Source organism: Oreochromis niloticus, linkage group LG17 (genome assembly GCF_001858045.2).
Source record: "Oreochromis niloticus isolate F11D_XX linkage group LG17, O_niloticus_UMD_NMBU, whole genome shotgun sequence".
NCBI classification, from domain to species: domain Eukaryota; kingdom Metazoa; phylum Chordata; class Actinopteri; order Cichliformes; family Cichlidae; genus Oreochromis; species Oreochromis niloticus.
In genome coordinates this window covers 6,376,029-6,400,607 of record NC_031981.2, presented here as the reverse complement: position 1 = coordinate 6,400,607, position 24,579 = coordinate 6,376,029, and the positions used below count along the sequence as shown (strand labels likewise).

The window sequence follows — 24,579 nt, the reverse complement described above, 5'->3', positions numbered from 1 at the left end:
AGACTGGTAGACAAATGGCTAGTAAGTTCATAGCTCCAAAACATGAATCCTAAAATCACAACCAACAGATTATCACAGAGGGACACAAGCACAAGCCAGATCTTCATGTAGTCCCCGTTTATTACAAATACTGTAAATTCAGGTATTTTTATGCTCAGCCATTGTTAAGTTATTTACAGTATGCTTGATTAGTAATAAAGTAACAATATAGGAGAGAATATTAATGCTAATGATGTTGTGTCAGTTTTTGAGCTATTCTCATCTTGTAGAGCACAATTTGTAAAACACGACAATGACGACAGATTCTGACGTCTCTGCATTATCTGAAGTGAACCCACTCAAATCTGGAGCGTTTTCTCTCAATGCCAACAACAGAATGCTGCTCTGTGGAAAGTGGAAACACAAGAGATGGTTCGACTGCAATCAATGTAGGACTTCCTTCTGTACAGAAACTACAGTACTTACTTGTTGCATACGTAGCATTAATACCATACTAAAACAAAGCTATTGCATTTTAACATTATTTGATCATGAAGGTAAAAGCCTAAACAGAAATGTTAGCATTAACACATTCTACATGCATTACCAATTTAAACTTTTATTTTTGGCTGCTTTCAAAATACACAATTATTATATACAAGTGACGAACAAGGTGATGACTGATAACCTGTACATACTGAACAAAGAATGTCATTTATGTGCTTTTCAGTGGCATCATCACTGAAAATAATCTGTTACAAGGTATAATATGTCCATTCAGAGAAGAACACAAAGAGCTTTTTAGATCTTTGCTGTGGATCTAAAGCATAACTGCTACTAAAGCCCATTTAGTACAGCAGTTCTTTTCCTATTAAAAGCCCAACTATAAATAATAGCTGAGCAATCTCTATAAACTATGCTAATCTGCACCATTCCCATCAAATAAAAGATAAATAAAAATAAAATCTTAAAAACAACATTCATCCTACAAAACACAAACAAACAAAGGCATGATTGCAGCAAATGTGGGTCCCCACTGGGGCCACTTCAATGGAAGACTGGACTCATCCATCATCTTCATCAACAGTTCCTCTTCCTATCTGCTGTACATCCATCTATCGCTTCTCCTTGGCTGTGTCCGCAGAAGCAGACTTCTGCGGAGCTTCAGGTGGCTCTGTTGTTGTGTCCGTAGTAATCCGAGGTTTCACCTCTTTTGTGGAGCTGGAAGCTACTCCGTCTTTCGTATCGCTCGGAGTTGCTGGAGAGTTTTCCGCCCGTTTTACAGCAGCAACATTTTCCTGCTTTACTTCGTCTGCAGGAGGTGCGCCTCCCTCTGTGGCAGCTACCGCTTTGCCCGTCTTCTTCTCACTCGTTTCAGCTTCTGACTTTTCCTTTGCTGCTGGTGTTGTTCTGTCTTCTAGAGGAGCTGTGTCTTCCTCTACTGGGGGGATCCCTTTTCCTGCGGGGCTCTGTGGCTTATCTTTAACGGCAGCCGCACCGTCCTCCATCATCTCCTCTTCCTCGTCTATCTCGTCCTCTAAAGGGGGGATCATCTGTTCTTCCCTCCCACCGGGGAAGACCCTGTCCGGGTAGATGAGCTTCAGCTGCTCCTCGAAATAGTCCTCCAGGTACAAACCCGCACTGCCGACCTCTGAGGTTGGCTGGTAAAAAGCAAAATTTCAGTTAAAGCAAAATAAAGGAAATATCAATTAAATAAACCATGACTGGCATTAAAAAAAATAAATAAAAATCAGACCAACCTTGTAATACTTGGCACAGTTGAAAAATATGAGCCTGACATCTTCAACAAAGCTCTCAGGACTGACATAACTTTCACTGTCTTTTGACTTTGACTCCAGCTTCCTCTTTACTATTGACAAATCCATCGGGGTCTTTATAAGTTCTTTGTACCGTCTCGTCTCCTACGTTTAGAAGAAGAACAATAAAAGTTAAGCACCTAATCCAAGTGTTGTGTGAAACTCTCTCAAAAGTTATGAATCACTTTCATATGAAAAGATAGTTAAAACAGAATTTATATAAAGTTACTGAGCGTGGAATGAGTAAAATTAAAAAGTACACAAGAAAAAAGTAACACACACATTGCCAAAAGTGGGAATAAAAACCCAGTTATTATAGTAAATGAAAATCAATACACATTTTCTTTCTTTGCCTCATTTTACTTGAAATAATTGCACAGTAAAATAACATATCTGCACAATAAGCATTCAACTAAAGAGCGCTCTACAGAAGTTTTGACTGAACATTGAATGCATCTCACCGAAGGAGAAGCCGGCTGCTGGAAGTCGGTGCTGAAGTCGTTACAGAAAAGACGAAGCAGCAGCCTCTCACATTTCTAGAAAAAAAAAAATTTTAAAAACTTTGTGTAAAGTTTAGAAAACAAAACGGTGAAAATTTGTAAGTACAAAGACAACACATCAAATTCTGATTTAAAAAAAAAAAAAAATCTTCATCACATCACAGTTTAAATAAAGCTTGTTTGTCACTTAGTTGCATTGCTTCTTCTTTAACACTATGTTCCATATTCCTGCTATAAAGCCTTTCTTCACATTTTTATTTGGATTTTATTGTTTTTCTGATGTAGATGTTCTATATCGTTTACTATTCTTCGTATTTATATTTTTTATTTTATGTTCACACTTTAAAAAACAGGTAGCACTGACCAAAGTGTTTTATGAATAAAGTAGGCAATGTTGACAGTGATACCCATTTAGGTTAACTGTGTTTGGAGATGTTTGCCTGATAAAATTGTTCAGCTTTCACGTCTGTGATTTTAACCTGAGCCATTAGCACTAATATACCACAATACCATTGCAGATACTAGCTGCTGCACGAACAGTGCGCTCGCCTGTCCCCTCTCCTCTTTAGCCCAGAGAATGCACTTTCATTGATTTTAAATGATAGAGACCAGAGGACAGATCTTACATAACTTTGGGTTCAGAAGGGACATTGTTGCTGTTCATAGTGGAGTTCACTCACAGTCGTTTTTGGGAGCCCATTCAGTGATTTTCACTCAAGGATTTTTCAGCATTTCTTCTCTCTTACTTACAGATATTTGCCAAGAATCACTCAATCTCTTAATATTTACAATAGATGACACATCCGTAAATTCTTCGTTATTTTACATTAACAAATCCACCCATCCTCTTGATGCTTCAGGGACATGAGAACATTATGAAATGCTATTCTGAAGTCATTTAGCCATTTTCCCCCCACAGAGCAGGAAATCTATCCCCAATGGGACTTTTAACAGGCTCAGACTTTTTTGATGCTCTTTTTAAATCCAACCTGACCTCCTGCTGTTAAATAACCAAATTATAGTTGTAAGAGACCGCTCCCCATCCCCGGGCCATGGACTGGTACCGGTCTGTGAGTCGTTTGGTAGTGGGCCGAAAGAGTTTAGGCTCGGGTGTGAAATTTATGGTTTTCAGGGTTTTTATCATTATTTTTTAAATCGTTTTTATCGTTAACTCAATTTCCCTGGGTCTTTTCCTGTGTGCTATGAATTTATTTTCTGTTTTTTTGGTACCAGTACTGGTTTTATTTCATTTTATTTATCCGCGACACCTTAAAGGCCGGTCCGTGAAAATACTGTCGGACATAAACCGGTCCGTGGCGCAAAAAAGGTTGGGGACCGCTGTTGTAAGACACATGTTTTTCATGGCAAGTCAGACCTTTAGTTTTTCCAGCATGTACTAAAAAGAAAGGAAACTATGATAAAATACACTAAAAACTCATACTTAAATCTTTTCAGTTGTAAAACAGAACGTGCAGGCTGAAGGACTGAAACCAATTCGTGGACAGAAATGCAAATGGCAGCTTGATTAGCATACCCTTCTATCAACAGGTGGAAACTTTTCAGAGATCGGGGCATCCTTGCTGTCACAGTCGTACTCCATCTCGGGAGAGACGAGGTCTCGGCAGAATGAACAGAACCACTCGCCACTGAGGAAAGACGTACGGTGAAGAAAAGCAGTTAGGAAACGCACAATGATTGGCCACCTGCTGCTGAATAAGATTAACACTTTAACTGCATAGAGCAGCCTGCACAGACTAACAAGCTAACTATGGGCAAGAATAATAACCAGGCGCTTAACAGAGAGATTTCAGACTTCATCAACGCCAAACAGAGAAGGGATTTAAGACCAATTTCTACATATATTCTGAAATAAAAGATAAAAGATGGAAGGTACAGACATTTTTTTAATTTCAGAATGGTTTAAAAATCTGTATTTTATTATGATGTTGATGGTCCAATATGCTTTATATACAACAACTATTACAGGCAATAACCATTTCAACTACACAATGTTCAGACCAGCTGAAATAGTCTAACAGACGTTTTAGGGATGAAAGACGCTCCTCCTCATGCACCCTTGTCCACCTCTTGTTTATTCATGTGTGTCTATGCATGATCCCAAAAAGGCATCTCTCACCTGGGGGATTCATTCAGAGTGGGAATGTGACAGGCCAGATGAAAAACTTTGGGACATTTGTCGCAGCAGAGCAGTTCTCCTCCGTTCTGACAGACGGCGCACCAGTCCTCATTAGGATCTTCTTCTGGCTCGGCTCTCTTTTCAGACTCTGGCTGCGATTGGGGCTGAGGACGCCTGTCTTTGGAGTCTGATCCAGGGGGTGGTGCTGGTGGGGAGCCCTTCTGCTGCTGCCGGGGCTTAGACTGTGCTCCAGTGCTGCTATCTGGCAGGCTAGAGCCGACGCTGGACTGCACCTGTAGGTGAGAGAGAGTGAAAACAGAGCAATGATTTTGAGGCTGAACTAATGTAAAATAATGGCAGCAGCCAGTGGTATCCCTCAGCCTCCTAACAGATGCACCAATCCTATGTCGCCTTTTTCTCAAGTTCTGGTATTCACAGACTTGGATGCTCACAATACCCCATCAGTCTTTTACAGATAAGGGTTAAAAATGAATACATTTTAAATTTGATGCAAGCAACATGCTGCCAAAATCACCACTACTACTACTAATACTGCATCACTGCTCCTTTGTGTTTGGGAAGTGAGACCACCAGCTGTGTTTTTGAGAGCAGTAATGTTCTCTCATAGTTATTTGATAGATGCTCAGCAGGTTCAGGCCATTTTTGCCAAAGGTTTTCCGATGGATGATAGGTCTGGACTGCTGATAGGCCAGTTTAGCGCCTCCAACTTTTACTTTGGAGCTATGCTGTTGTAATATGAGCACAATGCATTTTGAAATTGTCTTGTTAAAATTATAAAGTCCTAAAAAAATAAAAACCCCACTGTCTGGATGACCCAATGTGTGCTCCAAAAATCTATAATTCATCATTCAGTATTATTGGTTCATTCACATGTCTGAGCATTAATGCTTCCCTATACTGTCACACATTCTGGATTTTGAACTTTTATCTAATGGTGAGCTGAATGCTTTCTCTATTCAGGACAGAAGACTTCTGGAAAAGAATTTTAATTCTTGATCTTTCAAAACATGACAGCTTTCCAAGCAGCGATGTGTGCTTAAACTGGCAGCTAAAACGCAACTGTATATCAGTTTTGTCAGAATAAGCTGGAATGTGAAGGCTGGCATCAAGGAGATCGAGGTTACTGCTCAGTTGAGTTCAGTGTTGCAGATACCAAATTAACATGTTACTGTAATCACTTGAATGCAATCATTTATTAGATTCAGTAATTATGCTCAATTTACAATTATTTTCTTACTGTCATTTCAAAAGGTTCTCCAGTTATCTGCACTCTGGGCAGATAAAAAGCTTTTTCCTTCCTGCCCATTCGCACTAAAGTCAGATGAAGTGCAGCTTTTGAGGAACGGGGATATGGGCATTACTTTTCTTTTTACTGTATGAAAGGTGAAATGCAAGCTGCATGCAGAACAGATACAACTGTTTAATACTGCTAACAAAACTCAGTCTCTACAAATGGCATGCTAACAGAAAGCTATGTTAAATCTGAGTATATGTGGAACCCAGCCCGGCAGCCAGAGCCTAAACTTCAAAAGGTAAAAGCAGTGTTGAGCAGTTAGGCTTGATGTATTATAGCCTGACTGCTATATTATTTATTATTATTATTTACTTATATTTTCTTTCCATGCAACTTATCATTTGCATTGTTTGGATGCCGACAATAGTTTTCAGTGAGCTGTCAATCACGTGCAGTGATTTTCACCACAGATTTGCATATTTATAATACTGTGTAGTAACAAGGATTTGGTGTTGATTCTCAGCTTTGTCTCTTATCCACAGGCGGTTTATATTTCAAAAAGAATAACCACCTTTTTTGAAAATGGGGTGGTAATATGTCAAAGATCAATTTTGAATAAGTTTTAAGAATGATACATTTGGATCAAAATTAGATCAAAATGGCAAATCTGTAAATATTCTAAGTTTATAAATGCGACTCTTACGAAACGGACTTCGTCGTCGTCCTCAGGTTCGTCCTTTATGACAATAACAGGACCCGGAGATGTTCTCCTTCGTCGCTTTGATGCAGGAGCTGACGGTGGCTCGGCAGTCTGCTTCCAAGAAGTCGTCCTTCAATACAGATTGCCACAGAATTGAATTTTTTTTTTTTAAAGAAAAAAAAAGAAAGAAAAAAAGGCTGCTATACATTTCATGGTTAATCCATGATCACAATAATAAACTACAGGATAAAGTAGCACTGTGACAGATACTCTGCTCACTTCTTACCCCATGCTTCTGTCTGAAGATGATGGTTTTGCCATGGGGGAATTCTGCCTCCCTCGACCTTTAAAAGGAGGCAATTTTTTTTTTAAATTTGAAAATCAATCTCAAAATGGAGCTTTTAATTCAACTTCAGACCTTAAAAGCCATTTTTTGTAAATGAAAAGATCAATGTACAGATAATGACCTGCCATGTGGTTAAGCATGGTTGTTTTGTCAGCAGTTGCTGAAGCTAGAATAGGAGGGAAGTTGGGTTTGGGTACAGAGACAGTGATGGAGGGGACCGATCCACCAGGTTCACTCCTCTTGAGGAAAGATGACTCTGGCAGACATCTCTAGAGGAAACAACACCAAACCAAGTTCAGTTATCAGCGAATGCCTTCACTCTCTGGACTCATGTTGTGCCAGGCTTAAAATCTTTATAACAATCCTACAAACCTGGTGCAGTGACATCTGTGTAGTTGCTCCAGACGTGAGAGGCTGTGGAAAGCGGGAAGCACCCTGTGACCCATCTGTAGGTTTAGGGGGGAAGCTGGAGGTATGGATCAGATCTCTCAAAGACTATATGTAAAAAAGACAAGTTCAAAGAACACTTTAGATTAAAAAAAGAAAGAAAGAAAGAAAGAAAGAAAGAAAAAAAAGGCATCAATTTGTCCCACTGTTTCATTAAGTAAAGGAAAAACAAACACTGATGTACTTCAATTCAACAAAACCTCGCAACCTGACGTACCTGAGCAGCTGGGAAGCTCATGTTGTTAAGCAGAGATGATGTGGGGCTTCGAGGGTTGGGGTGGGAACTTCCATACCTGCGTCCTTGCTGTACCATGTTGGGGACACCTTGAGAGGGGGAGGAACCTCCATGGATAGGTCTGGTTGGTGGTGGGGGGCCAGGCGGTCCTGGTAGCCTGACATTTTGGTGCCAGGACCACGGGTTAGGAGGGGGCCCCCTGGGGTGCTGTTGGGAAAGCTTGTCAACCTTGATCAGAGGAGTAGTCGGCAAGATTAAGAGGCTTAAATGTTAACCTACAGTATGTAGAAAAGTTCACAATATTTGAGAATATCTACGACTACATTTCATTCTTAGGTAGCCAAGGACAGCTTGAAAGATCTCTTTACCTGCATCTGGAGCTGAGCGAGTGTGCTCTGTCGCTGCTGAGTTGAGAGTGAAAGAGCTCCAGTGGGTGCTTCTGCTCTGGGACCTGTCTGGTGGTTGGTGATCGGTGGCCTACTGGGGCCTCTTTCTACTACCAGGGAACCTGCCCCGAAAAACACAAACTACTACATTAACTGAAGATGCAGAACTAGAGTTGCATGTTAATCAGTAGGATACCAAATGACTCAATATGACAACACTGACATTAGGCAACCTTGACCTACCCCCCCCCCAAAAAAAGAGTCCAAAATAGCCTGAACATCAGTTCAGACTAATGTCACCATTTCTCTGATTGGATCATGGAGTGACTGAGGCAGCTCTTATATGCTGATGGTCAGATAAACTGAAAAGTTGTGGTTTAAAAAATATTTAATCAGTCACATTCCTGTGAGAAAGTGGGTGTGGGAGTTACAGTAGTGGTCAGAAGTTTACATACGGTCATTATGACCCACCAAGGCTTAGGACTGTCATAAACTGGAAACTGCTGGAATACAAGCATCACTGTCCACAGTGAAATGAGTTTAACATTGCCATGGACTGATGACCAAGAAAGAAGCCTCTGCTTCAAAATCGACACCTTCAGGCTCAACTGAAACTTGCAGCTGTCCATGTGGACAACTTAGACGCTTTCTGGAGAGACGTTTTATGGTCAGGCGAGACAAAGTTTTATCTAATTGGCCTCAAAAACAAGGTGTATATTTGGACTAGTAAAGATAAGGCTTTCATAACAAAGAACACTGCAGCACTGCATAACAAAGCATGGTGGTTGCAGCATGATGCTCTGGGGCTGTTTTACTGTCAGTGGTACTGGTTCATTGTACAGATTGGGTAGAATAACAAAGGAGTAGGACTTTCCTACAAATTCATCAACTTCAACTCTGATCATCAGCTAAGCGTTTGAAATAGCTGGGTGCTCCAACAGGACAATGATCCCAAACAATCCATTCCAAAGTTGTCAAATATCCAGCCAGAATTATGCCAGAAACTTGTTCAAGCTTCTGGTTTAGGTGCAACCTCTTAAGGGACATTTAACCAAATGTTAGTGGGGGGGTGTTTATATGTATTTAAGTCTGTATCTATGCTTTTGACCCAGTGTAGATTAGAGAAACTCCAGAATAAATTCAAACTTGTGCGCCCAATTCTTTTTTTCCCCTAAATCATTAAAGATGAATGCTGTGCAAATCATCGCACCCTGCAAAAAGAACAGTTCAATGAAATCATCAAAACCAAAAATTACCGGTACATGCATGCCCATAGTGAGTCAATGTTAACTTCTGACCACAACTGATGTAGGTTCATGCATGTGCATCAGCAAGATAACAAATGGCTCAATACAACAATGTTAATCTTATGCAACATGTACCCAACCTAAAAATTCTCCAGTTTTGGGTGTGGGGGTTGCAGGTTATTACATTTGTGTTTTTGTCCTCTCATGCTTAAGCTGTGCAGAGACTTTTATAAAATATATTTACAGCCACGTCTCCACATTTATTTTTTTAACTAGTTGTCTTGATGCATGCTCAATCATCCAGTTAAGCAAATCCCAAAAGGTTGAATCTGTACACCAGTTGCTCTGTTGTTGTCAGGCAGCTGACAGTAATTAAATACGACATACTATAACTGACAATCTTAATTTATTTGGCACGTTATCTGGTTTTTAAAGAAAGGGAGTCCAATGATTATCAAGAATTAGGACCATTCATTCATGGTCACCATCATCATCATCAAATATGAAATATGAAAATAAATGTGAGACGAAGGTTCTCTGACCAACATTTTTTAAACTATTATAGACCACAGCTGTTTTTTGTTACTTTCATGTAAGTAAATGCATAAAATTTATAACAATCACTCTCAGCACTGATAAGCATAATTGAATTTAAACTTTTCAAAACATACAAAAAAAGCATCAGTAAATTTGTTGAATAAATAACACTAATGAGCAAAGGTACACACAAAATTTGGAGTCATTTCTGTTATCAAATGCTTGACCAGAGAACAACCCAGTCATAACCATTCTACTGTAAGGTCTTTGGCTCATGTTATAAAGTGTAGAGATCGGGCATTTTTAGTGCTCACATGATCCTTTCAAATGTGCTGTTCTGCAGGAAGCTAGCTTTTGTTCTTGCTACCATGAGTACACATTGCTGCTTATACATGTGAGCAGTTGACAGCCTTACCGAGGTCTACATTTGTAGCCCAGAAACCAGAGCGACACTGGAATCGAACTGAGCTCTGAGGGACGGTGGAGGGACTGCAGTGTGCTCTCATCAGGTAATGGATCTGGTAAAGAATCTAGGAGAGGGAGAAAAAGACAGGGACATTTTAAAGTCACTGAGATTATCAAGTTTTGCAGATAATATTACATATTAGAAAAATTACTAAAACAAGTAATAGCTACAATGTAATTTATACTGTACAGTAATCCACATTGCTGTTTGATGCTAAAAGTTACACACCAGTCTCTTGCAGTAGAGCAGAGCTGTCCCGCTGTGGCTAGCTGTGGCCCATTTGGTGAAGCTAATGACGTGGTCTAGGTGCCTGCCTAGAGAGTTGACTTCTTCCTGCTGCTTTTTCAAACCCAACTCATGGTCCTTAGTTAAAGCCTGGGGGGAAATGTGTGAGCTTATTTTAAAAAAATAAAATAAAAATTAAAAGAAACCCAAACATCACTACACCTAAAGAAATCAGGTCACACGTACCTCAAGCTGGTTAACCAGAATCTTTCCCTTCCTGTTGATCTCCATTATCAAGTTACAGATGGACTTCTTTATTTCATTAGTTACAGCTTTCCGATTTTCCTCAACTTGCTGCAGTCTGAAGTGAAATTCATATAATGCTCACATTAATTTGGATTTTATTTCAGTCTAGTTTTTAAGGGACTTTATTATGCTTTTTCTTTTCCCCATGTTAATTTTAAATAATCAGGTCATCATGTATGCCAGAATTCCCTGTAGCCATAAGCTCCAGATTTAAACAGTGTTTTCTACTCTTGACTCTACGCAGGTGGATGTTGTTAATATGGCCATCTCAAGCACACAGAACTGGCTGTGAGCACAGCGGCCCCACCCAACTGCTGTTTACAAAACGCAGCCAATCAAAGGAAGGATGGTTTAAAAGGAGAAGCTGAAACCGTTAATTTCAGATAGCAGATCAACTGAGAGTCCGCATCGAGGCCCAGGAAAAGTTAAATAAAGATGACTTGAAACAGCAAGTCACGTAAAGCTACTAGAGTGGAATCCAATAATATAAATCAAGTGGAAATCCCTTTTAATTTAAATAAAACCAAAATCCTAAATGGATACAGCTCTGTTTTCCACTTCAATATTTTTATAGCAAAACACGTTATATCTGCAGTGGAGCTAACACAGGTTCTCTGATCAAGCTCCAACTATGCAAGGTAACTTTACCCGCCGTTGATGCAGCTGGATACTTCCTCGATGGCTTTTCTTTTCTCTTGCAGCTGCTGCGTCATGGTCTCGAGACACTGCCTGTGGTTTCTGTATGCATCCTCTAAAAACTGGTAGCTAGACACAAACATGGTACAAATAAAAACTCTCATTTTTGTTCCATCATGTGAATTCATGTATTGCCATTATTCCTGGTCAGAGACAACAGCACCATGACATAACCAATATAATTTTATTTTTGAAAGCACTGTGGCACCTCATCAAACCACACACCTGTTATCAAACATCACAACATGGAAAAATTGTGTGTTTAAAACCTATGGCAGGCTTACCCACAATGCACATAACTGTGCTGCAAAACCATTTTCTTAAACAGCTATAAACCTACTGTGAATAGAGAAATACATTCTCCATACTTGTGATCCTTGTGCTTAAGGAGCTGACAGTCTCGGCAGGTAAGTCGGTCACAAGTCTCACAAAACAGCTTCAGCGGTTCCTGCTTGTGGATGTCACAAAAGACGGGCCTCTGTGTGGATAGGCTGACAGCATCTGGTATATAAACAAGGAGGGAAGCGTGACGTCACGGATCAGGAATGTCACAGACAAGAATCACCATGTTAATAATTACAGGAAAAACAGGTCGCTTTCCTGGAAAGAAAATACCTGGAGACATCTCCTCCTTCTGGCGTATGGTGTGGTCCCTGGTAAACTTAACCCTCTGGTGTGCCTCAATGCACGTGACACACAGAAACTCCACGCACTCCACACAGTAACCTGTTGCCTCCGTGTTGTCATCACAGCTCATGCACACCTTTAAAGACAAAAAACCAATGGAGGGGTAAAAATAAAATAAAATCAGTTGTGTAGTTACAGGAATGTGGTATCACAATAAAATCAAAGCTCAGGGAAAGGAACAGCTCAGGTTATAAGCTCAACGACTAACCTGCGTGGTTTTCTCCACCGTGCTGCTTGGCACCTCGGCAGAATCCTTTACAAAGAAATTGTCCAGCACATCCATCTCCCAGCACTCTTGTCTGCATACTGGACATCGAATGCCCACCACTGGAGTGAACACAGACATTACTAAAGACATTAGCTCAAAAAACATCATACGAAACACGGCCACTTAAAACAAAGTTCATCCCTCAGATTGCTCTAAACACTCCATTTCAGACAGTCTGGTTCTACTCTTGATTCTCTCCCTTTAAGGAGGACTTTATTTACAGGATAATACAGAACTGCGGAAGATTTCTAAATGATGTCTAAATAATACTCAGTATTTTAGTGTAATGAAGACTCTTTTAAATTCACTGATTGTAAAGGTCGTATTATCAGAGCTAATTTAGACTGTTTCAAAAACAGAAAGGGAGGAAGAACAGTTTGAAACTGCTGCAGAGTATTAAATTGAATAACAATATAATTTTATAAAGAGTGCACGCATACTGGTGGATTAACCATTACAGAAAGATAAAAAGGATTTTGGTAATTATCACTACTGTTAATTTATGGCAGCTGTGGCATAAACTTTACATTGGGTGATAGTCTAATAAATTAGTTAAGCACTAATATACATATATATATATATATTAAAAATTTAATAGTACTAATTGCATTTGTAGCTTTTAAGGCTTGTAGAAAGAACCATTTCAAATATAGGGGGCTGAAATTTAAAAATCAGATATGTTAAAACATATGAGGTGTATTTATACCATGAAGTTTATTGTGATACTTACAAAAAAATTTAAATTTCAATTAGACTTTTCTAAAAAGACTTTGTTACTAGTAGTAACATATCCAAAACTTGTGATAATGTTCTTCCCCACTTTCCTAAAATGAATTTTGAAAATATTCATATTTTTCTATCACTTATTTGTTGTAGTTATTTATTTTTTGGAGTATCACGATAAACTTGGAACTTTTTTTGTTGCCATTTCAAACTCTCATATCTAGCATAATACTGGAGATTATCTATCAATCTGTAGTAGCTGTTATCCATTTCGGTGTGTGTGTGTGTGCGTATTTGGGGGCGCGGGGACAGTTTTAAGTCCTAGAGATAACAGCAGGACCAACAAACATTTTAACATCATTGGCCAGTCTAGAGGCTGGAGTGGAGAGACGGCAGGAGTTGAGTCAATAACTTCTATCGTGAGTCAATAAGGGACAAAAGATCACAGACCCAACTGCTCTCCATTACTGATGCCCCATTTAGACTAGACCCCTTTTAACTCCACGCAGTAACCTTCCTCCTAACCCGCTTTGCTTCTCCCGAGAAATCTAACATTACATGACTACACAGTAATTTGGGGGAATTGATGTGGAATACCCCACACATAATCAAAACGTCATGGTTTGCTTATCACAGACAAACTTTATCTGTAACCCAATTTCACAACAGTTCAGACAATTTTCCTCACATGGCTTGCTGTTGTCAACTTGGCCCTGGGTGTCGCGTCTTGGTTCGGCACTCATGAAGGGGGCAGGTAGGCACCTCTTGCAGAAGGAGTGGAGACACGGCAGGAGTTTGGGCTCCCTGTTGTGAAAGCTCAACTTGCAGACAGGACACGTATCCATGAGCCCGAATGTGGCTTGTTTCAGTCTCTCTTCTTCCGCTGGTAAACTTTCTGCCTCGTTTTCCACGATGATGACAATGTCGTCGTTTTCAACAGTTTCGGCACTTTCGTCCATTGTCTCAGTCGCTACAGCTACACGAGCTTTTCAATCAGCTAATCAACACACTTAGCGTTACAGTCGAAAACAAAGAACAGCTTCTAATTTCCCTGACTTAAAGAAGGTAAATATTAAATGAAAGGTGCTTATTACTGCATTAAAGCCAAGGCTCATTCATGCTTCAGGCAGTATTGCTTAACCGTACAGCAGCTTTAGTTAACTAAAGTGCATTTCTGTCCTTTAGGGAAGCTACGTTAGCATCGTAGCCTAGTTTTACTGTGCATATGCTAAACGCGTAAAAGAAAACATAATCCATGGTCTGTGGCGGGTCTTATCAAAACAACAGAAATATAAACGTACACAGTAAATTAATGATTTAAACAAAGCTACACATAATGTGTTCTAAAGCTCAGATATTAGCAGGGATTGTCGACTGTCTGTGTATCCGCAGCTAAAAACACATACCATATAATACCCACACAGCACTGCGTTATTTTAACGCGTTTACGGTGTCCTGGTGAGGACAAACTACAAATGGAACGACTTGATATTATGACGAGATATGTGGCTTATGTTAACATGGCATGACATAGCAAGTTACATTTAAAGGTAATCTATTACTGTTATTGTTATTTTTATTGAAAAAAAAGTAATAGTATAAAACAATATAATTTCCAGGTCAACCATAAATCAAAGACTTTTTTGTACAGTTATCATTATAGTATTGTATAGTTAGTAATTAGTACCCTTTTATCCCTAAATTTAGCATATTATTTGTTGTAAATCCTAGTTTTATATCTCTTGGAGATATATCTTTTATATACTTATATAAATGCACCATAGGGGGCTTGGGGTGTAACAGCATTTCGGTACGCTGTAAACTGTGTATCAAGGGCGTAGATTTGGTTTTTGCTATGCTAGGCTTTGGCCCACATCGGTCTAAAATTGTATGTAACCATGAATAACGTGTTTTGGAAACTAACTGCACAACAGGCAGCACTATTAGTTATCTCAGTTTCTAATTTTGATTGAAACTGTCAGAGAAAACGGCAGCCTCGAGCAAGCCAGGATATTAGTTTACAGAGGCTGTTAGAATTATATATATAGAAGAGACACAAATTTAAACACAATGGAAGATAACAGATCCACGTATAATATGAATCTCCCAAATAAATCCTTTATTAAACTTGAAGCCTGCTTGCCACTGAAAAACCAGTGGGATACAAAAAAAAAGAAAAAGAAAAAAGGATGAGGCATGGCTGAAAAGACTTATTCAGGCTTTTATTTCGCAGCTTGCGAAGATATCAGAGTACGAGCCTTCCTGTTCGCTCCAAAAACATCTTTTAGATTTAGTTGGGCCTCAACTCGAGGGAAATGATTTACCTTCAGGCCTAGAAGGACAGGAACATTTTGCCAGCATTGCTGAGGCAATTTGCACTAGTCTTAGCGAACGCAAACCGGGAGTTGATTTACTCAATTTAATTAATTCACAAAAACCTGACAAAACAGTTGCATTAGTATTCAAAAAAATTGTTTTGGCAGCAAATTATATCCATCCGTTAGAATTGTTTCAACAGAAAGAAAAATTTAAATTTTTGGTGAAAATCTGTGTGTGAATACAGTGCAGCCTCAGGATTTAAGATAAACTATACCAAAAGTGAGATTATGCCATTAAATATACAAGATAGCCGTATTAGAGCTCTTACTCACCCATTTGGGTATACAGAAGGGCAAATCCTAGGATCAAATATTCAAACTAAATTATATCAAACTGTTGGAGCAAACCAAACTTAATATTCAGAGATGGATGGATTTTCCATTATCTCTCATAGGGAGAATTAATGTTATTAAAATGAACACTTTGCCTAAGTTCATTTACTTATTTCAATGTCTCCCTACAAATGTTCCTAAAAGTTTTTTCAAAGAGCTTAATAAACATATAACTTCTTTCATATGGCAAAAGAAAAATCCAAGACTCAAACTCTCCTCTCTACAGGCCCCATATTCAAGGGGAGGACTTAATTTACCAAACTTTAGGAACTATTATCTTGCCTTTCAGTATCGATCAATTTGGATCTGGCTACATGCAGAGAGGAGTGAGGTTAGATGGGTTCCAATAGAACATCATGAGGTGAACCCCATACTATTAAAAGAAGTTCCATTTTTAGGTACAAAAAAATGTCTATCCAAGCTCACAAATAATTTGATAATATTAAACACCTTCTGCGCCTGGCAGGAAGCCCACTCACTTCTGAAAATAAATCTCTCTTTTCTTAGAAGGACACCCCTATGGGGCAATCCTGATCTCTCTTATCATATCGCTGACCCAATATTGCGGGGATGGAAGGACAGAAATATTCGAACTGTTGCCAACTTATATAATAATGATACATTTATTGACTTTCAACAACTAAAGGAAAAATTCAAACTCCCAGGACAAAGTTTCTTCAAATTCCTACAAATAAGAGATTGGGTCAAAGAGAAATCCAAAGGGTTATTCCCCGAGATACCAAAAGAAACTCCTCTTGAAACCCATCTCTGCACTAAACCATGGAAGTCAATAAAAGGAATAGCATCTTCTATATATGCTATTATCAATGAAAAGTTACCTGACTATAACAAAATGTCTATAAAAAGAAAATGGGAAACAGACCTGGGTCATATCTATGAAGAGGTAGAATGGCACCATTTATTGGAACAGGCACAGACCATGTTAATTTCTACAAAACACAAGCAAATGCAATTTAATATACTTCATAGGATATATTATACCCCTTATAGGTTACATAAAATTGATAATAATTATTCCCCCAAATGCTGGAGATGTAAGGTGAGAGATGGTGATCTCCTGCACATGCTGTGGAATTGCCCAGTGATAGAAGAGTTTTGGAGACGGGCTATTGAAATAATCTCAAGGGTAATGGGGATCCAAATTGAATTGGACCCAAAACTATGGATTCTAGGTGACACAGGTTCTATTAATGTAAATTACCATAAGAAATATTTTATTTTACTTGCGAGTACTGCAGTGAAAAAATGTATTCTGCTACAATGGAAATCTGAAAATTCCCCAACATTGAGACACTGGATTAATGAGCTAGCGTCCTACTGCACACCTGAGAAGATATCGCATAGTGTAAAAGGGAAATATGGAACCTTTGAAAAAATCTGGGGCCCCTTCCTGGCAGTACTACCATCTCTGGACCTAACAGATCATAGAGGTGTTAGCTGCAGTTTCATGCAGTTTTATCGTGGGGGATGTTGATTCCTGTGCATGAGAGGTGTAAATATGGGCTGTCTGGATACACGAATGTGATGAGGTTGAGAGCCAAACAGGGGTAAAGGGGTGGGGGGATGGTGGGAGGGGTTCACATGATGTGTTCTGTGTTTCTGTTTTATTCACTTTTATTTTTTAATTTTTTTTGAGTTCTTTGTTCGTTTGTTTGTTTGTTTTTAAAAAACAATTTCTGTAATTATTAATGTTGGTATGTTATTGTTATTATTATTATTATTGTTGTTATCATCATCATCATCATCATTATTATCATTATCATCATTATTATTATTATCATTATTATTATTATGCTTGTATTTTCTGTGTTTGGTTTTCAGATGTCTGAGGTTATCCTTGAAAGACACAGATACAAGAGTGTGCACCTGGGAGTGCTTCTGTGGTCAAAATGGCCGGTCATGTTGTGGTTATTTGTTGATACTTGCTCTGTCCCATAGTTGTGAGCTTTCTGTTTGTTTGTTTGCTTTGTTTGTTTGTTTGTTTTTGTTTGTTTTCCAATTTAAAAATGAAAAATAAAGCTTAAAAAAAAAAAAGAAAATCTGTGTGTATGAACTTGTTTTGCAGGTTGTAAAAAAAAAATCAGGGCCCGTCATCAGTGAGGAATTACTTTTAGCTATCTCCAACCGGCTTACTGTGAAAATCTGGGATGCAATAATGGACGACTTTTATAAAATACCCTTAGCAAAATTCAAAAACTTCAACAAGGTGATTTTCAAGGCCCTGTGTAAAAGGTGGCCTGCAAAATATATTCTGGAAAATATGAGATTTGATCCAGGCCTCAACGAAATTGTTAAAATTTTCATAGACCAGGCAGCCAAAAAATCCAAGGTACGTCGATTTTTCGCATTTGTTAGCAGAATGTTTTGCTGCACCAGGAGACAAAGCCTCAAGGAGGAATCTAATGCTAAATCTGACCCGGATGAGTCCACCTCTGATAGCAATTTGAAAGAATCTGATGTTGTCAATTCACAGCCCAGGACAAAAACTGGTCGGTGCAAGAAACAAATGGCCCAAAAACCTCAGGTCATTATCAAATTTTCTTGCTTTAACAATTGGAGCGTTCACATTTTTCCAGTGGAAAAGTACCAAAAAAGCAAAATATGCAAAAAACGAAAACAGTGCAATGCACTTCTGACAGATTCCTCAGACAGCGATTTCCTCCCTGCTAAAACTTGTGGCTGCAAGCAACGAAAGAAGAAAAAACGTAAGGCCACTCTTATGTTTTACCGCTTTAACAATTGTCACCCGTTTTCCAGAGGAAAAAAAACAAAAAACAAAAACTGACACCTCACAGACTATATATGGAATGAGAAAGGAACAAATCTACAGATTTTTAGTGAAAATCTGTATTATGCAACTTGTTATCCATGTTGTAAAAAAACAAAAAAAAAAACAGGCTGTGTCATCAGTCTGGAAAAAAATTGCAGCTATCACCAACTGTCTACCAAAGTCTGGCCTAAAATCAGGCATGTATATCATAAAATCCCCTTGAAGAAGTTTGAAAACTTACACAAGGTGATTTTCAAATTCCTATGTCAAAGGTGCAAAAATACAAAAACAATTCTGCTATTAATGGTGTCAAATCAGGATGTCATCAACAAAGAAATTGTAAACTTTTTCATAAAAAAGGCATGCAAAAAATCCAAAGTACATCGATTTTTCGCATTCGTTGGCCAAATGTTTGGTTTCACCAGCAGACCAAATGTGGTTTCCCCAATGGATTCTCCACTTAGCCAAAGCCTGAGTGAGTCTGATGATGATTCTGACCTGGACCAGTCTCGTACTGTTAGCCTTGTAGATGAATCTGATTCTGTCAATTCACAGGAAAAGCCACAAAAAAATAACAAAACTAAAAAAAAGATCAATCTCCAGAAAATCAAAGATTGGAAAATACTTTCGAACAAATGCTACACAAATTGGAAAAAGAAACACTGCCAATGTGAAGAACGTATATATTAATGTTGCCTTTCTTAATGATGTGCAAGTCCACGTTCTTCCCCTTCGGATTCCCTCCAGCTTTTCTCTATCAGTGAAGATTTAATGGCAGGCTCGGAATAAGGTTATGGTTAGGGATCAGGTTAGGTTTAGGGCTGGAATACATGGCTGGAACGTCTATTACCGCGGGACATTCATTCCACTGGATTTCATCCATAACCCACCGCGTACCATAAGAACGCGGAAGGTCACCTTTCGTGTTCCTCGGGAACGCCGCGGGACGTGACAAAACGTTGAGATGTTACGCCTCGGGAGTGACAACGGTCTGCATTATCCAGATGTACATAAGCATGATTACACAGTTACACAATCGTACCAAAACTCTGTCCTGATAGTTCCCACTTTCTCTTTCGTATCAGACATACTGAGACAATATTCGGGATAAATAACCATGAAAACTATTTATTCAGTTTAGAGGTTTACACATCGCATCATTATAATCACTGAGCCTGTTTCACTTGAGTCGTCCACTTGATGGCGCAGTAGAGCAAATGGATCATCACAATGCTTCAAACCATGAGTCGACCAGTTGGATGGAAAGCTTCAGTTCACCACGAGGCTTCATCTCACCATCACTATTGGTCTCTCTATTTTCTAATGTCAATGTAAGAATCGCTTACATCAGCGCGTGTACTCTAACAGACATCGTGAAGAACTCGCAGTCGGGCGCTTTGCTGCTATTCATCTGGGAGCATGCCGGAAACCCGATGACGTTGCTTCCGTTTCATGTGTCCGTCCTTTGAATAAGTCCGTGTACAGCAAGCTCTAGACGCCGGGTTAATGGTGCCGTAGATAAAGAAGAATGATAAAGAATAGAAAAACATACTTATGAGAAAGAACACCCACTAAACACAAATCAGCGTGATGAGAACTACTGATAGTGCCGCACACATTCAAGCAGGTGGCCGCGAAGGGGTTGATAAACAACAGTTTAGTTGATTTTATTGAAGTGGGCGGTGGCAATCTGACGTTCGGCTGACACAGATGAAAGGACACCGTGATGTCAGAGGGTGGCCCCTTTCCATCCATCCATCCGCTACCGCTTATCCTTTTCAGGGTCGCGGGGGCGCTGGAGCCTATCCCAGCTGTCATAGGGCGAGAGGCGGGTACACACACACCCAAACACGGAGAGAACATGCAAACTCCACACAGAAAGACCCCGGCCTGATGGTGGAATTGAACTCAGGACCTTCTTGCTGTGCGGCAACAGTGCTAACCACCGTGCTGCCTAGGTGGCCCCTTTCATCTTAAAAAATCTTTAAATAGGCAAGAAAGTTGTATGGTTCAAGCATTTACTTGGCACCTTTGGATATCGAAAGCTATGAACAGAAGTTCAAACCCTGGCTTCAACAAAGCAAATCTAAATTCTCAACAAAGAGACACAAATTTAAACACAATGGAAGATAACAGATCCACGTATAATACGAATCTCCCAAATAAATCCTTTATTAAACCTGAAGCCTGCTTGCCACTGAAAAACCAGTGGGATACTAAAAAAAAAAGAAAAGAAAAAAAGAGGATGAGGCATGGCTGAAAAGACTTATTCAGGCTTTTATTTCGCAGCTTGCGAAGATATCAGAGTACGAGCCTTCCTGTTCGCTCCAAAAACATCTTTTAGATTTAGTTGGGCCTCAACTCGAGGGAAATGATTTACCTTCAGGCCTAGAAGGACAGGAACATTTTGCCAGCATTGCTGAGGCAATTTGCACTAGTCTTAGCGAACGCAAACCGGGAGTTGATTTACTCAATTTAATTAATTCACAAATGTTGAAAGATTTTATTATGTTTATGTTTAGAAGTACATTTCATTTAAGGTTTTCTAGATGTGTTTGCTCTTTTTACTAGAGAAGTTATGTTGTGCAAGCTTTGTGTGCATTCCAGAGCTCCCTGACTTTCACACCCACATCCTGGGAGCATGGGAGAGGTCACACCTTGTCTTATTGTTTATTGCCATTTATGCTTAGAAATATTTACTCATATATGCTTAGAAGTATATAATCATTTGTAGATTGAAAGAATGTCTCATCCTAGGAGGTCTGTGACAACTCTGTGTAGCATGAAGAGGGGAGTGCGTTCACTCCTCCTCAGAGTGTTCTGGCATAGATCACACGTCTCCTAGGAGAGGTCGTATCTTCTCTTGCTGATATATGGTATAACAAACACACGTATATCTGTTTGAGTCTAAGAGCCTTTTGTTTAGATGTACCGTTAGACTCCTGGCACCAGCTTTGGGGAGTCTTCCTGGGGTCCCAGGAAGACCCCCACACACAGATACACATATACACACACACACTCACACGCATACCAAGGTATACGTTATATGTTAATGAACCTATGCATATTCATGTAACCACAATAAAAGAGCAGTGTTACGGGGGAGCGGACGAGAGCAACTGAGGTCAAGCGAAGGAACGGCGTCTGTCCAGTTCTCTCCCGTGCACGTTAATTTGTAAAACCTGAGTGTCATTTATTCCAATCTGAGTTGAATTACAGGAAAACTCCTTACAACAAAAACCTGCCAAAACAGTTGCATTAGTATTCAAAAAAATTGTTTTGGCAGCAAATTATATCCATCCGTTAGAATTGTTTCAACAGAAAGAAAAATTCAAATTTTTGGTGAAAATCTGTGTGTATGAACTTGTTTTGCAGGTTGTAAAAAAAAAATCAGGGCACGTCATCGGTGAGGAATTACTTTTAGCTATCTCCAACCGGCTTACTGTGAAAATCTGGGATGCAATAATGGACGACTTTTATAAAATACCCTTAGCAAAATTCAAAAACTTCAACAAGGTGATTTTCAAGGCCCTGTGAAAAAAGGTGGCCTGCAAAATATATTCTGGAAAATATGAGATTTGATCCAGGCCTCAACGAAATTGTTAAAATTTTCATAGACCAGGCAGCCAAAACATCCAAGGTACGTCTATTTTTCGCATTTGTTAGCAGAATGTTTTGCTGCACCAGGAGACAAAGCCTCAAGGAGGAATCTAATGCTAAATCTGACCCGGATGAGTCCACCTCTGATAGCAATTTGAAAGAATCTGATGTTGTCAATTCACAGCCCAGGACAAAAACTGGTCGGTGCAAGAAACAAATGGCCCAAAAACCTCAGGTCATTATCAAATTTTCTTGCTTTAACAATTGGAGCGTTCACATTTTTCCAGTGGAAAAGTACCAAAAAAGCAAAATATGCAAAAAACGAAAACAGTGCAATGCACTTCTGACAGATTCCTCAGACAGCGATTTCCTCCCTGCTAAAACTTGTGGCTGCAAGCAACGAAAGAAGAAAAAACGTAAGGCCACTCTTATGTTTTACCGCTTTAACAATTGTCACCCGTTTTCCAGAGGAAAAAAACAAAAAACAAAAACTGACACCTCACAGACTATATATGGAATGAGAAAGGAACAAATCTACAGATTTTTAGTGAAAATCTGTATTATGGAACTTGTTATCCATGTTGTAAAAAAAAACAACAAAAAAAAAACAGGCTGTGTCATCAGTCTGGAAAAAATTTCAGCTATCACCAACTGGCTGTCTACCAAAGTCTGGCCTAAAATCAGGCATGTATATCATAAAATCCCCTTGAAGAAGTTTGAAAACTTACACAAGGCGATTTTCAAATTCCTATGTCAAAGGTGCAAAAATACAAAAACAATACTGCTATTAATGGTGTCAAATCAGGATGTCATCAACAAAGAAATTGTAAACTTTTTCATAAAAAAGGCATGCAAAAAATCCAAAGTACATCGATTTTTCGCATTCGTTGGCCAAATGTTTGGTTTCACCAGCAGACCAAATGTGGTTTCCCCAGTGGATTCTCCACTTAGCCAAAGCCTGAGTGAGTCTGATGATGATTCTGACCTGGACCAGTCTCGTACTGTTAGCCTTGTAGATGAATCTGATTCTGTCAATTCACAGGAAAAGCCACAAAAAAATAACAAAACGAAAAAAAAGATCAATCTCCAGAAAATCAAAGATTGGAAAATACTTTCGAACAAATGCTACACAAATTGGAAAAAGAAACACTGCCAATGTGAAGAACGTATATATTAATGTTGCCTTTCTTAATGATGTGCAAGTCCACGTTCTTCCCCTTCGGATTCCTCCAGCTTTTCTCTATCAGTGAAGATTTAATGGCAGGCAGCCAAAGTTTCCATCATGTAGGGAAAACATCAAACTAATTAGAGACTTTAGATTGGCTAGTGTTAAAATCATAATGGGAATACTAGTTAATCTATAGCACCAAATCATCAGTCAGTCACCTGTGACCTCGCCTCTTCACCTCTGTCCGAGCTACAACATGGCAGAGCTTCCTCTGTCACCTGATAAATAACAGTGAGACACTCCAAATACATGCAGTCACACATGTGCACAGTCATGAACCACTAGGTCATCATCCAATTTCACCTGTGATCTTGTATCACCATTGCTCTCTGAGCTTTGTGTTGGTTCTTCTGTCACCTGACAAATAGGACATACATGACAATAAGAATAAAATGTGTAGCTGCTTCAGTGTTTCTGTCACTTTGTGCAGATCTTGACTCATCAGTAATGTTTGTAGGGTGAGTGCATTTTTAAAACAATTTGCGCAAACTGCACTACAAGGTGGAATATTTGCAAAATCATGACTACCTCATGATATTTTGTCTCAAAAATTAACCCTATGAATATGTCAGTACCATTAGGATGAAATTATTGTGTCACCAACATTTTAACGTTAGACAAATAATTCTAACAGCCTCTGTAAACTAATATCCTGGCTTGCTCGAGGCTGCCGTTTTCTCTGACAGTTTCAATCAAAATTAGGAACTGAGATAACTAATAGTGCTGCCTGTTGTGCAGTTAGTTTCCAAAACACGTTATTCATGGTTACATACAATTTTAGACCGATGTGGGCCAAAGCCTAGCATAGCAAAAACCAAATCTACGCCCTTGATACACAGTTTACAGCGTACCGAAATGCTGTTACACCCAAGCCCCTATGGTGCATTTATATAAGTATATAAAAGATATATCTCCAAGAGATATAAAACTAGGATTTACAACAAATAATATGCTAAATTTAGGGATAAAAGGGTACTAATTACTAACTATACAATACTATAATGATAACTGTACAAAAAGACTTTGATTTATGGTTGACCTGGAAATTATATTGTTTTATACTATTACTTTTTTTCAATAAAATAACAATAACAGTAATAGATTACCTTTAAACGTAACTTGCTATGTCATGCCATGTTAACATAAGCCACATATCTCGTCATAATATCAAGTCGTTCCATTTGTAGTTTGTCCTCACCAGGACACCGTAAACGCGTTAAAACAAGAGTAGCTTTGAGGGTACAAAGCACTGATGCATTGTGTTGGGTTGACTGGGGAACAATTTTAAAATA

At 39.0% G+C, this 24,579-nt stretch overlaps 1 protein-coding gene across 3 annotated transcripts; it reads right to left on the bottom strand.

The window, feature by feature from the left end:
- Positions 1-100: 100 nt before the first annotated feature.
- On the bottom strand, positions 101-14,629 carry trim24 (tripartite motif containing 24). Of its 3 annotated transcripts, none has more exons than XM_005455550.3 (19): positions 13,646-14,629; positions 12,175-12,293; positions 11,895-12,042; positions 11,648-11,780; positions 11,232-11,348; positions 10,524-10,638; positions 10,281-10,427; positions 10,002-10,116; positions 7,785-7,924; positions 7,399-7,644; positions 7,107-7,229; positions 6,856-7,003; positions 6,675-6,732; positions 6,392-6,518; positions 4,434-4,726; positions 3,831-3,942; positions 2,258-2,332; positions 1,740-1,901; positions 101-1,640 (listed from the first exon to the last, which is right to left on the bottom strand). In XM_005455550.3, exons 1-19 carry the CDS (start codon positions 13,914-13,916, stop codon positions 1,095-1,097), a joined length of 3,195 nt encoding a protein of 1,064 aa, XP_005455607.1. In that variant the 5' UTR covers positions 13,917-14,629; the 3' UTR covers positions 101-1,094. The 3 variants fall into 3 exon arrangements, with proteins under 3 accessions (XP_005455607.1, XP_005455608.1, XP_005455609.1); XM_005455551.3 differs by having other exon boundaries at positions 6,401-6,518; XM_005455552.3 differs by having other exon boundaries at positions 7,399-7,623.
- Between the last annotated feature and the right edge of the window lie 9,950 nt (positions 14,630-24,579).